Genomic DNA, 13,278 nt, shown 5'->3' on the forward strand with positions numbered 1-13,278 from the left:
AACCCCTTCTGCACCGGGACCCCCGCCCTATCGCATCAGTCGTCCATTCATTGACTCAGTTAGTCGGTTCAGTTCTGTTCGGTTCCATTCTGTTGCTGCCATTCCCTGGCTGCTGCTCGTTTATAGACGCAAATTGATAAAGCAACAAACAGAAAGCGATTCGCCAGGGAAACAGCGGGGGTACTGGGTAGGGGACCTGGAACTGAAACTGGGCGCATTGCCATATAACGACATTAGAAAATTGCCAATCGATGGGAAATTATGATGTGCTTTGAGTCAACTCCAACTGGCAGCGCCGTTTCAGTTTCAGCATGGCAAGAACAATGAGTGCGGAATCGCAGGCAAACTCAATCTCGGCAATGAATCGAATCAATGGAAACTGAACTGCTAATATGCCATACGATCGGGTTTCATTGCAGCAGGCAATTAGAACAAAAGAGCAACTCAATCAGTTAGGAACGAGAAGGGGTTGCTGAAATAAGTTAAGGATGCTTAGAGGCCTAGACGATTGGCTTCGTTTTAAAATCACTTTTAAAGGCATCCAAAAGTATGCAACAATATATGTTAGCACGGTTCACTGCATAGTTTAAGACACCTTAATAACACCCCAATGATTTCTGCGCCATCCCCTATTATCTGAATGAATCTGATACACCCAAACGACCCTTTAAAAATGCAAACCACTTTTATATAGAATTTAAAGCATAGGTTCTGAATTGTGGTAGGTTATTTATAGACAGTTTTGCGTTGCATATGCATGCATGCAGAATTCAAAGAATTAATTTTTAGATAAGACCATGATTAATTAGTTGGTGAATGAAACTGAACTAAAAACAGTTAGGAACTGGATGGCGTTGCTGAAGTAAGTTGACGATGCTTAAAGACCTTGACGATTAGCTAGAAATCCCCTTGGTTTTAAATTCACTTATAAAGGCATCCAAAAGTATGCAACAATATATGCACGTATTTAGTTCCCAGCATACTTTAAGACACCTTTATAAATCCCCAGTGATGTCTGTACCATCCCCTATTATCTGAATGAATCTGATAGACCCAAACGATTCTTAAAAAGTCCTTACAACTTTAAAGAATACAGAATACAAACTTTAAAGAACAGCTACATAATTGGGGATAGTTGATTCGCAGACCGTTTTGCGCTGTGTAGCACATATGCATACGCATACATAAGTGGAATAGAATTAATTTTAGATATGATCATGATTAATTAGTGGGTGAATGCACCGGCATCTGGGCCGTGTTCCGAGAACCAATTTCAGATAGAATCTGCGTCTAGTCTAGTTGCTGGCTGCTCACCAGTTGCCAGGCAATTTGTCCATGCGCTGGGTGTGTATGACTATGACTACGACTATGACTATGACTATCACTATGAGTATGAGCCTGGGACAAAGGGGCTTGGAAATGGAGGAATGGAAATGGGAATGGGGGCGTAACCCCGCCCCAGGTGAGCGGTTGCGTTTCAGTTGCGTGCAAGGCCACCAAGGGGTTCACCGCAGACATGCGATGTGGCTGTGCTCAGGGTTAAGCCGAGTATGGCGAGGTCACTTGTTGCCCCGCCTCGCAATAGCTGGGATCTAATCAAGTTTGGTAAATATTTGAGCCGAACTGGGGACGACGCACATCCTGCGGAGCTGGCTGCAAGGCTGTCGAGTTGGTGGCCAAAAAACACGCACACAGTCCTTGTGCCCTCTTGTGTGCGAGTGTGAGTGCGATGTGTGTATGGCCCGCATGCAGCTCGCAGCTCATTTAAAGTTCACTTCTCGTTTTACCACTTTTCTTTTTCGAGGAGTGCGGAATGGAAAGGGTACAGGGGGTCAGAGGGCTTTGCCAGCCATTCATTAATTAGCATGTGGCCACACCCAGCAGGAGGTCCTTGCTGTGTCACCACCCCTCAAAGCGAGTGTGTGTGTATGAAAAGTTGAAATTAAATCAGTTTAAAAATTAAATTAAGTAAATACAAAAAGGCCAAACTGGCGGCATTTTGGGCTCTTTTTGTGCGGCCGAAAAAAAAAGCAGAGAAAGATTGAATAAACGCTGCGGGCCACAAACAGCTTGCTGGAAAAAGCGCCGCCCTGTGCAAATAAACATTTAAATCGAAATATTTTTGCCACTCCCGGCAGCCCTGACAACCCCGGTCGTCCTGGTCGTCCTGGCTGTCCTGGCTGTCTTGGCAAGGAGGACTATGTACTAATTTGCTTTACAGCTGCCGGCGCAACACAAACACCAGCACCATCAGCCGGCGATATGTATTATTCATGTAGCCGCAGTAAAAGTCGTCGGCCGACATCGACAGCGACAAGGATAACGCTCCTTGGAGCTTACTTAGCCGACGCGTTGGCGTGCGCAGACTTTTAACCAGCCTGCGGGGCAATCTGTGGCTTATTCAGATACAGATACACACGTATCTAGATGTGCGCATACTGTATATTGCAAATGTGATGGGCCTAGGTTGCGGCCAATTTCAATTGCGTGCAGCAGCTGAAGTTGAATTTGGCGCCCAAACGCGTGCCCATATCCGGCTGGGAGGTCGAAGGGTACTGCCCAACCCAGCCTTGTTCACCTCCATCATCATCAGCAGCTCTGTGCCGTTTTGTTTTACATTTTCAAAGTGCTTTGGGCCCACTTCTCCGCCTATTGGCTAAACACGTGCCTGAAAGTCTTCTATAATTATGGGCTGCACGGGGAAAACAAGCAAAGTTACCTGAAATTCTAATAATTAATATAGCAAATATGCTAAATAATCATACTTGATTCCCTAAATTTCCCATTTATTGCGCACATTAACACAAAAGACTTGGAAATTACTGCATTAGTTTACGAAATAGTTCCGTTTGACATGGCTTCCTTCATTTTCCGCCGTGTAAAGGTAACCCTGAAAGGCTGTAATTAATTAAATGATTTATTAAATGAGTTGTGCACTCAGCAAGGCATGGATGCACTTCGCTATCGCTGCTCGTAAATTGCGCCTGCATATTACTCATACGCAGTGTGGCGCGGATATCAGCAGCATCAGCAAGGGATACAGATACACAGATACGGGTGTGGATGCGGATGCGGATGTGGATGTGGAGGGCAGGAGGACGAAGGACGCGTCCGCTAAGCCTGTCAAGTGAACGCCATCAATCTCCGAGGGCAGTCTAGCCTTAGAGCAACTTAAGCCGCCATAACTCAGCGGCTCAGCAAAGGCACTTGAGTGCTGGATAAGAGGGATGGCTTGGGCTGGTTTGGGCTGGTTTGGGCTGGCGATGGGGGTATTGATAGGGGGCTGTCGGGTTGATGTTGATATTAAGAATGATAGACTCGGGACCCTTGAGGCGCAACTAAGTGCGGCCGCTTAGCCCGCTGCTTCATTGTTCGCTCTGCAATTGCTCTACTAATCTGGAAATTCTCCCCTTCCCTCTCGTTGCAGTCACTGAAAAGGAAATTCGTCAATGGTAAGCATTTTCATGGATTTTTCACACCAGAAAACCCCCTCTCCATTTCCCGTTCCCCGGTTTTTTTCCGTTGGGCGGTTTTTCCTTTGTGTACGGGCGTTTTCAATTTCTCTTTCGATTCGATTACGCGCCCTGGACTTAAATGCCTCGCTTTCCGATGCGTTTGTGCAACGGCCATAATTAATGGTGGAGTTGCAGCAAATTTGATCTTGCTGTCTGCGGTTGCACTGGGAAAATGGGAAAAGTTGAAATTAATGGCGGCACGGAATAAATTGTAAATAGCATTTAAAATGCAAAAACGTGCGTGCGCGTGGGCGAGTTTTCCCGGAGGTAAACATTTTCCGGGGCCAATATTTATCTTTCATTTGTTGTGTGTTGCCACAATTATTGGTTTTTAATTTAATTTTTGATCTATATTATTTCTGGTGGCCTCTCTGTCCCCCTCTCTCCCCTATGCTAATCTATTTATCTCGCCCCGTCTCTCTATACACCCGCTGTCTCTTCCTGTGAACTCTGTGCGCTATGCTATCCGCTATCCCGATCTCTGACCTCTGACACACCGAAGGCACAAGGGCTTTCTCAAAGACTGTCCGAATGGCTTGCTGACCGAACAAGTGAGTACCCCCCCCATCATCATCATCAGCATCATTTCCCCGGCTTTCATCATAACCGACCACAAACGGAATCCTCTTATTTCGGGTCATCCCCGGAAAACGGCATATATGCACATATATACACAATTTACACACATTTATATTTAAGCCACACACCGCCCCGAAATCCCGAAATGCGGTTTGTCCTTATTTTCAACGTTCGGTGCCTTTTTTGTGGCTGACTTTTGCGGCATGAATAAAATAAATACAAGTTGCACCATACATACCATACATGTGTCCGGAACTCGGACTTGGGACATCGGACTTCGGGGCGGGGTAATCCATTCATCGATTTGACATTTTCAAGTATTTCGATTCACAGCTGCAACGCCAGCAAATAAACTGCATTCTCGTCTCGAGGAGGAGTTGCAACATAAATTTCCGTTTGCCAAGCTTACACTTACATATCACATATATGCGACAGCATACCGTAGCACCACCCATAACCAAAAGCCACCCACCCATCCGTGCGAGTCGTTTATTTCACTTAACTGGAGAATTTCGAAATTTCACTCTAATGCTATTTTATGTGTCTAGTTCTGACTTGCTTACTCAACTCCACCGAACCCCAATAGCAAACTCGCCGGCAATAGCAAACATTTACTTGTCTAACCGCTCTCTCCTCTGCCATCTCCCCTCTCTGTCTGTTTCTCGTGCCCTCTCGCTCTCTCTCCCCGCAGGGCTTCATCAAAATCTATAAGCAATTCTTCCCCGACGGAGACCCCAGCAAATTTGCCTCCCTGGTCTTCCGTGTCTTCGATGAGAATAATGTGAGTACGGTGACATGGTGACGTTCGATTATATATCTTATCCGTATCTCTGCGAATCTGCAGGATGGCGCCATTGAGTTCGAGGAGTTTATTCGGGCCCTGTCCATAACATCACGCGGCAATCTGGATGAGAAGCTGCACTGTAAGTAGATGATTATTAGCCTTTATGGTGTATGATGATGCATGAGAAGTTGCACTGTAAGTGGATGATTATTAGCCTTTATAGCATAGACTTATGGTCTTGCATTACTAAGCTTGATCAGCTAAGGTCCTGGAATCTTTTATTTATATTTACTTGGTTGCATAATACATTTTAATCGTCATCTATATTGTTGATCCAGCTTCTGTAAGGGCATGATAACATTATATTGCCGATTAGCAATACTTTTGTTTAATATTATGAGCTATGATCCGCCTGATCCTGAAGAATTCGATCACTAATATCATTTATTCAACAACAGGGGCCTTCCGATTGTACGATGTGGACAACGATGGCTACATAACCCGCGAGGAGATGTACAACATAGTGGACGCCATCTACCAGATGGTAGTAAGTATCGCTTCACTAATTAAACTGTCATTGGAACTACAGTAAACACTCGCTTGCAGGGCCAGCAGCAGCAGACGGAGGACGAGAACACGCCGCAGAAGCGGGTTGACAAGATCTTCGATCAGATGGACAAGAACCACGATGATCGCCTGACGCTCGAGGAGTTCCGCGAGGGCAGTAAAGCTGATCCACGTATAGTGCAGGCGTTAAGTTTAGGTGGTGATTAACCGCGGGACCTGTAGTTGCGCGGAGGAGGGGCGGGGAGGGAGCGATAGTGACGGTGATAGGAGACAGCGAATCAACGATCCGAAGGGTCAAAGGTCGCCCCACAAGCACGCCCCTACAAGCACGCCCACACACCCGTGTCCCACATGCCATTTGACCTTTTGGGAGGCACTTCGTTGGCCCCCATCCTCCCGCTCCCCCTCCCCCCCCACACACACACATACACACAAACAAAAAAAGTTAGCCCCTTGAAAACTCGTCTTAAGTGAAATTCCAAATAATAGCAAATTATTTACGCATATACATATACATAAACTTTCAATTAACAACAGCCAAGCCGCATAAAGCTAAACAAAAAAAACAAAAATGGTTCAAAAAATTCGCAAGCTAAATGAAAACAAAAAGAACACCAATTTAAGTCAAAGAAACGCTTTTTTAAAAAATATTGAATATATATTTATGTGTGTGCAGCAAGTATGGATACATATAGGGATTAAATAAAAGAAAACCTACTTAAATTAACTATTAGGCACTTGCTCCATAATGATCTTAGGCATTTTTATTGAAATGCTTGCCAAGCAAACGATAAATTCGAATTGACAACTATTGATAAGTACCACCAGCCAAGCGATAGCGATAGCCGATTAATTAGGCCAGTGCATAGTTGGAATTTTTTGCGAAAACCAATAATCAGAGTCATGTGAGGCTACAGCTAATCTACCTAAATATGGATAATACTTAGTGCAGCGCCGACTAAGCTGGTACTTATACTTAAACATGCATATATACGGATACTTATCCGATACCAATTCGCTGTTGGCTTAGACGCCCCGTCGATCGATTAATTTTGCCGGGCCAGCTGTTCAAACTGTTGATAATCGAACGTGTTGATAATCGAAAAAAGCTTAAACTACGCTAAAGACTCCACACACCCACACACAGATCTATTTACTCTCTAGCTAACCAGATAACCCAGATACCCCTATAACCTAGAAATCCCCCTCAGAGGGGGCCGAAAAGTTGTGGACACACTTGCATGTGGATAACCTAGCGATAACCAGCATGCGGCTTAAGTGCTCCTCTTGGCTCCTCCGATTCTTCATTCTTCAGTCTTCAGTCTACATCCCTCACTCTTCCCCCATTGAGCTTGACAATCAACTTGTTTTTGCCGTGGACCATGTAATGGTCCACCTCACTCTGTCACCTAAAGATTTAATCATGTGAAGGACCAGAGGAGTCCACTCTTAGAAGAATCTTTGATAGAACTTGAACCCTTTTCTATGTGTTTATTGTGCATGCCTTATCAGAGCAACGATAATATCAAATTGTGTATTTCTACTTGTATTTGTACTTGTTTTTACACCTCACCAGAGCTTGAAAGTATATCGTATGGGGGAGAACCCCTCTAATGCCTTATAAACAAACAAACTACAACTATCGCCCCATCATCGACTCACTCTCTATCTCTCTCTATCGCTCCATCTCTCTCTGATACACACACACGATTTTCCTTTTGGTTCTCTTTCGTTTGATGAGCTGCTTCTTCTTCTATTTCGAAAGAAGAGCCATCTAATCACCAGGCTAAAATAATTTCTATATTTTATATGTGGTTCAGCTTTAGATCGTAAACGAAAATTGATTGTAAAGATACTTTCTCTGTAGCCAGTTAACTGAACACGTTTATAAGAACCCATATCCAACTATCCCTGTCTATCCCTCGCTCTCATAAGCATTATTCCCCAATTATGGTTGCCCTGTAGAAAACTCCTTGGGTTAGCTATAAATTCTGCTTCCTGCTTAGAAATCCCAAAAATCTACCAAATTTGCTAACTGAAGACTTTTGCTTGTCGCTGAGGTTTCAGATTGGATCGGCCCTAGATAATGCTTGCCTTATCCTCTCTGACACCAAAATTCCGATTCCAAATCCGATTCCGAGGTTTCCCACATATTTTTTTGTTTGCCCAGCACCCGAAACATATTTATAGTTGTACACTCGTATTTAAATATACCTAGATAATGGCCAAATAAATTGATATACACACTTATATATATAGGAAGAGAAATATATATATAAATATATATATACACACACAGATATTGATAATTATATATACATCTATTATTATATAGAAGTCCCCATTTGTATTTTACTTGTGCAATTTGCAAATTGTTTTTGCATAGATTTATTGTTGGTAACGATTTGAATTTAAGAAGACACTCACACCTACACTGCACAAGTTTGCATGCCTTCCTGTCCTCGAAAAAAAAACCAAAAATAAAGCAAGCGAAGCTGAGAAGATATCGATATCTATATATACGAAACTATGAATATACCTATACATATATGCAACAGATACAAATCAACAGGTCGATGGAAAACCAAACTAAAACAAACTGCAGCAACAATCAATTTTCGCGCTTCTTACACTCAAACTCTAAATTATTGTGAGCTACATATTTGTACATAGAGCGGCGTAAAGTTTGAGAACCCCGACATAAATCCAACCTAGGCTCTAAGAAAACGCCATTCTCACGGCCAGACACTCACACGTATTGCTATAAAAGCTAATAGAAAGCTTAAGGATAATCTCAAAAACCACTTTTGTCGACTACTCTATTGATATGTATTTTTTTGGGTATCTAGTAAGCTACTACATTGTTAACGTTAACGATACTGATAACAGATGAAAACCTTACTTTGTGTGCATTATATTCAACATAAGCAATACTTAATTTAGCATTCGAATGCATTAAGCAATGTTTATTAACACTTAAATCGATTCTTAACAAATAAATAAAATCCCAAGCGGCAACGCATTCTCACTACACATTCTACATTCTACATTATACATTCTACATTCTACACACACACATACACATAACTAACAAGTTTTTGGAATTATTGCGAAAAGAAAAAGAACAACTAAAAGCAGAAGAAATCGATTTTGAAGTTTTATTTAATGTCCCCTTTAGGGAATCTGACTAAAGTGCATATTGAGGATTATAGAGCTACTTGCTAAACTAAATGTTAACTTAACTAGACCAGAGCAAACATGTGGTTAGGTCCATTGTAAAATGGTGAGGTAAGGAACTTCTGCGGAAAGTACCCGCAAAGGCTACCAAGGCCGCCAAAAGAGTTGTTCGAAGGGCACAAGCTGCTCCATTTCCTCAACGAACTTGGAGTTCAGCTGGCAGTTGTTGCGCTGCAAAAAGCGGGACACTTCCAGGGCGCACTGCCGAAAACCGCTCCAGTATCGCTCTGTGGCTATTTGCTCGTTCAGAGGTTCGCAGACAGAGGGCGTATTGGTCGTGGTGGGCGTGGCCGCAGAAGGGCGCTGCCTGTGCAGGTGATGAACGGTCAGCTCCAGGATGTCAGCCTTCTCCATTCTGGCCATGGCTTCAGAGTCCTGAAGGTCAAGCAGAAGAAAATAAAACCTTAAATCGAAATACAATAGAAGCTTCAACTCATTAGAGTTAAAGGGTTTATTATCTGGTCACCAAAAATAATACCTCCAAAATTTCACAAGAATGTATCTGATCTGAGTAGGGATCGATCCGATAAGCCTACGCCAAGTTATAATGTGCGGAAGACAGGGTTTGCCAACACCACTTACCATATGGATCACCTCCATGAGCAGGTTCTTCAGATCCTCGACGCAGCGGTTGATACGAGCCCTTCTCTTCCTCTCCAGCAGTGGCTTCAGCACCTGGCGATACTGCTGAGTCCTGGACATGGCACCCGTCTTCGGTCCATGGGACTCCTGCTCCTTGGGACTCGACATCGTAAGCCTGGCCCAGCTACTCCACCGGGTCTTGAGCGACTGAATGGCACAGCGAATTGGAGCAGCAGCGCCAGCTTGGATATACCCTCAGAAACAGAGTTCTGGGTATATTGACTTTACCAAATCATAAGCTCATCACATAATTCTCATTTACTGAAAGCGACATATGTCGAAAAATACGATTTGTGATTTATTAATGCAGAAATGTTCTCTATTTAATAATCAATACTGTGTACAAATTGTATCATCCTATATTTAATACACAGAGCTTAGGAAACGTTGAATAATTTAAATATGTTTAGCTCAAGAGTTTTTTTTTATTCTCTTAGTAGCTCAGCAATTCCTTCTCTATTGCTTAGTTCAGTTGTAAGTCCTCTTAGAACGCATTTCAATTTCTCTAGTTTGAAAAAAGCCAATCTTGTTGACTCCAGAGTTCAGTCAAACGTGTATTATTTGCTGCGAGGTATTTGTTAGTCGTCATGAACTTACTTATACTTTTTGCACTACCCGTCTCCGATTTCCAACAGCTTCTGCAATCAAAGCAGCGACGAGACGACTGATCCAAAGTCTGCAGATGCGTGCTTCATACAGGAAAAAGTGTCAATAGCAAAATTTGTCGCCGGCTTTTGATTACTTAAGCGGCAGGAAAATGGAGAAGTCCCATATCCGTTTTAATCGAAAGACTGTTTGATTTTTGCAAGCGACCAATTCTGCAATACATAATTCTTATTTGACAATATAGGGCTTTTAAAAAATGTATAATGAGTTTAAACTTTCAGTCTTATGGAAAACATGGTACATTTTTAAAGCCAATTCATATTGGAATTTATATCACGCTGACTTTTTAAAAATTCCGACGAGCAGGAATCATATCAGTTTTAACTAACTTATTGGTTGGTTGGTAAACACATTTATTATCATGTGATATCATATAGCATAAATTATCATTCATGTTATTGTTTAAGCTTTAAAATACTTTGTTTTGGTTGCATTTGACTATTATACAGCTTCGGCTGAGGACAAAGATTAGAAGAATGTGGTTTTGAGGGCTTCTGTTTATTTGGCTTTTCTGCGGTGGCTTCCGCGCCAGCTGAAGTATCTCGGTTGCTGCCGATTGCCGATCGCCTTGTTTATGTTGATCTTTTGCAGAGGCCCGGGCTTTTCAAATGGCTTTTTGAGATTGCGGCAAGCGCGGGTTTCCCACGCTCGAATCTCACTTACCATGGTGCACGCGAGTGCGGCAAGCTGCTGAGGCAAGCTATTAAACGCCACACATGACAGTGGGGACCAGGGCGCGGTCCCGGGGGATCGACACATGTTGTGTGCCAGAGAACTTTGGTCTGATCCCCAGATCATCTCATAGTTGTCGCTGCTCCCTCTGTCTGCTCTGCTCGTGCGCAAATTTGTATGTTCTCTATACCCTGTCGATAAGGTATAAAAGCTTGGGCTTCGAGTCGATTATACAGAACTGACTTACAAGCAATTTATTTATTTATAATCTGGTTTTGACACACTTACAAATTGCCTCTAACCACTTTTTTCTAACTATAGCTTACATGGCTTTTCAATACAAGTGTATTTACTTATATTGTAATTACTATTTACTATTTGTAGACTTACAAGCAATACAATTTAAAAGCATCACTATCCAAACGTATATCATGTTAAGTTTGGGATACGTAGGTCAACAAAGCCTTTTTTTAAATAAAACACCCAATATTTATAAATTTTCTTTAACGAAAAAAGGTTTTTGATTTTAAAATGTGTTTAACCCTCAAGATTATGCTCTCAAGTTTTCCAAGGCGAAGTAAAAACGAGATCTTAGCTATGTATAGTAGTAATTTAGATAGGATCTTGTTTTGATCCGGGATATTGTAAACATCAAAGTCTTTGTTTTGATCTCGCCTGATCTTCAAGATCCTGGGGATTACTTACGAGTTCCTAGCCCCACAAGTGGGCCTAGGTAGTGTAGATTCATCACGTCTTCACTCAATACACGCAGCTCATTAACAGCCGCGCTGACAACTTGTCAGGGCTTCCCCCTTGTGGGTCTCCCTTCTACGTAACCCTCCGCCCCCCCGAACTTTTCACTGAGAGCGTGGGAAATTATGCGTGGTAGTGGGACGTAGGGCGGTGGAAATTGGCGCGCTCTTCGGGGGGCCCCACCGCGTGACATTGACAACTTTTCAGCTTTTCGCGCTCAACGACGCGTTGGGCATTCAACAGGGCATCAGTGGGTCACACGGATCACATATCGGATTCCAGTTTTTCAAATCAAGCATGTAGCTTTCGTAGAACCCCATTGACTTCGATTCGAGAGTAGCGGAAGTCCACAAATAGAATCGTATCACATAAATTATGGATCGTATCGAGTATCGATTAGCCCGGGACAAACGGTGGGATAGGGAGACATATTTTTATTACCCTCTCAGGGACCTGCACTTGTTGGGTTCGCTTCGTTTCGGTTCGCTCTACTCTTCGGTTTCGCTTCTACGAACAGGGTCCCCAGAAGATCCCTCTGCCGTACCTCCATGGGCATGTATTCCCCCAATCGACCGAAATTGTGGGAAATGTTTTCCCAGGCCAACAGCTAATTGTCACTCTAAGGGTTGTCCCCGGAGCCCAGACGACAGATAAGGAGGCAAGTGAAGCCAACCGATCTGAGTCAAGTGAAGGGCTTCAATTTCTTCCCCGAGTGAAGTATCGAAATTACATTTGTAACAGACGTTTTGGTCCACAATCCTGGGCTAATGGGGCTTACAAACATACATATATATCTTTATGAAACCGTAGAACAGACACACTTAAGGAGAGTCTTTAAGAAGCAGGGGGAGTCGCACACGCGCAAAATGAGCGTTCAAAAAGGGATCTTTAGAAGCACATTGGGATGTACTCAATGAAGGATAAGGAAAATGTTTGTAAAAATCCATTATACATGGAACTTAACCCACATACCACCATAACTATAACATTTCTAAGCCCAGAATTCATTGTAAGTTGTATTTATTGTAGTGCATTTAAATTGTCAAGTAGTATTTCCATTACTTTATAAAACCAAATATAAACATTTTAAGGATTCTTGAAATCTCGCTTGGCCTTTCTCACGGAACTAGGCCCACAGTGCGCTTATCACTGCGACAATCAGACATTTCGTTTCCCTAGCGGCGGATCTAATACCATGGACAATGGGCCGAAACGCCTATAAAGTTGCTCATTAAAAATGTTTCAATTATGCCCCATCTTGTACCGATATGGATGGGGTTGTCGGGGCAATGATGTACATTATAAAAATCCCCGTTATCTGGGTATTTTGTGCCCTGCACTCCCTCCGCCCCTCCCCAAGACCCCGCTATAGCTGTGTATTCCCCGAGATATTCCCAAGCGGCCAAAAATAGACACAAATTGTATCGCACTTGAAGTGCACTCTGAAACATCTTGAAGTCCAAATAAAACAGCAGAAAGACCAACAATAATATATATAGGGCCAGGCGCAGGCACGTCAGGCATGCGATAGTACGAGTACCAGGGTGCGAGCGAGAGGGCTGCGGTGCCAGAGGGAGACGGGGAGTGGGTTGCATTGCACACACAACATGTGAATGCAGAGTTCAAGTGCATGCCGTGACACAGACACACACACACACACACGCATACGCACAGATGAGTGGCCGCTGCAAAGTGTTTTTTCCCAGGCGCTATTTATAATATGTATTCCGTTGCCGATCCGATCCGATCCCATCTTGCGGCACTACGATTATGACGCTCTACACGATGCTGCCTTCGTCGATGATGCGTTTAAGGAGAGTCCCGGAATTGCAGTACCCTGCTTCTGGGGGAATCCTAGAAAAT

General features: G+C 43.2%; 2 protein-coding genes across 4 annotated transcripts in view; one reads left to right on the forward strand and one right to left on the reverse strand.

The window, feature by feature from the left end:
* Frq2 (Frequenin 2) overlaps positions 1-8,593 on the forward strand; it is a 29,790-nt gene extending 21,197 nt beyond the window's left edge. For all 3 annotated transcript variants that reach the window (XM_017075329.4, XM_070997819.1, XM_017075331.4), the window contains 6 exons: positions 3,428-3,452; positions 4,018-4,066; positions 4,786-4,875; positions 4,939-5,017; positions 5,337-5,425; positions 5,485-8,593. In XM_017075329.4, coding sequence (XP_016930818.1) covers positions 3,428-3,452; positions 4,018-4,066; positions 4,786-4,875; positions 4,939-5,017; positions 5,337-5,425; positions 5,485-5,652 — 500 coding nt within the window. In that variant the 3' untranslated portion in view covers positions 5,653-8,593. The remainder of the gene's footprint in view (positions 1-3,427; positions 3,453-4,017; positions 4,067-4,785; positions 4,876-4,938; positions 5,018-5,336; positions 5,426-5,484) is intronic.
* A 16-nt stretch (positions 8,594-8,609) lies between these two features.
* Hesr (HES-related) lies at positions 8,610-9,442 on the reverse strand. Its single transcript, XM_017075290.4, has 2 exons — positions 9,265-9,442; positions 8,610-9,057 (listed from the first exon to the last, which is right to left on the reverse strand). The coding sequence occupies exons 1-2, from the start codon at positions 9,430-9,432 to the stop codon at positions 8,767-8,769; spliced, it is 459 nt and encodes a 152-aa protein (XP_016930779.2). The 5' UTR covers positions 9,433-9,442; the 3' UTR covers positions 8,610-8,766.
* Positions 9,443-13,278: the final 3,836 nt, after the last annotated feature.

Source organism: Drosophila suzukii, chromosome X (assembly GCF_043229965.1).
Source record: "Drosophila suzukii chromosome X, CBGP_Dsuzu_IsoJpt1.0, whole genome shotgun sequence".
In the NCBI taxonomy this organism is placed as follows: Eukaryota; Metazoa; Arthropoda; class Insecta; order Diptera; family Drosophilidae; genus Drosophila; species Drosophila suzukii.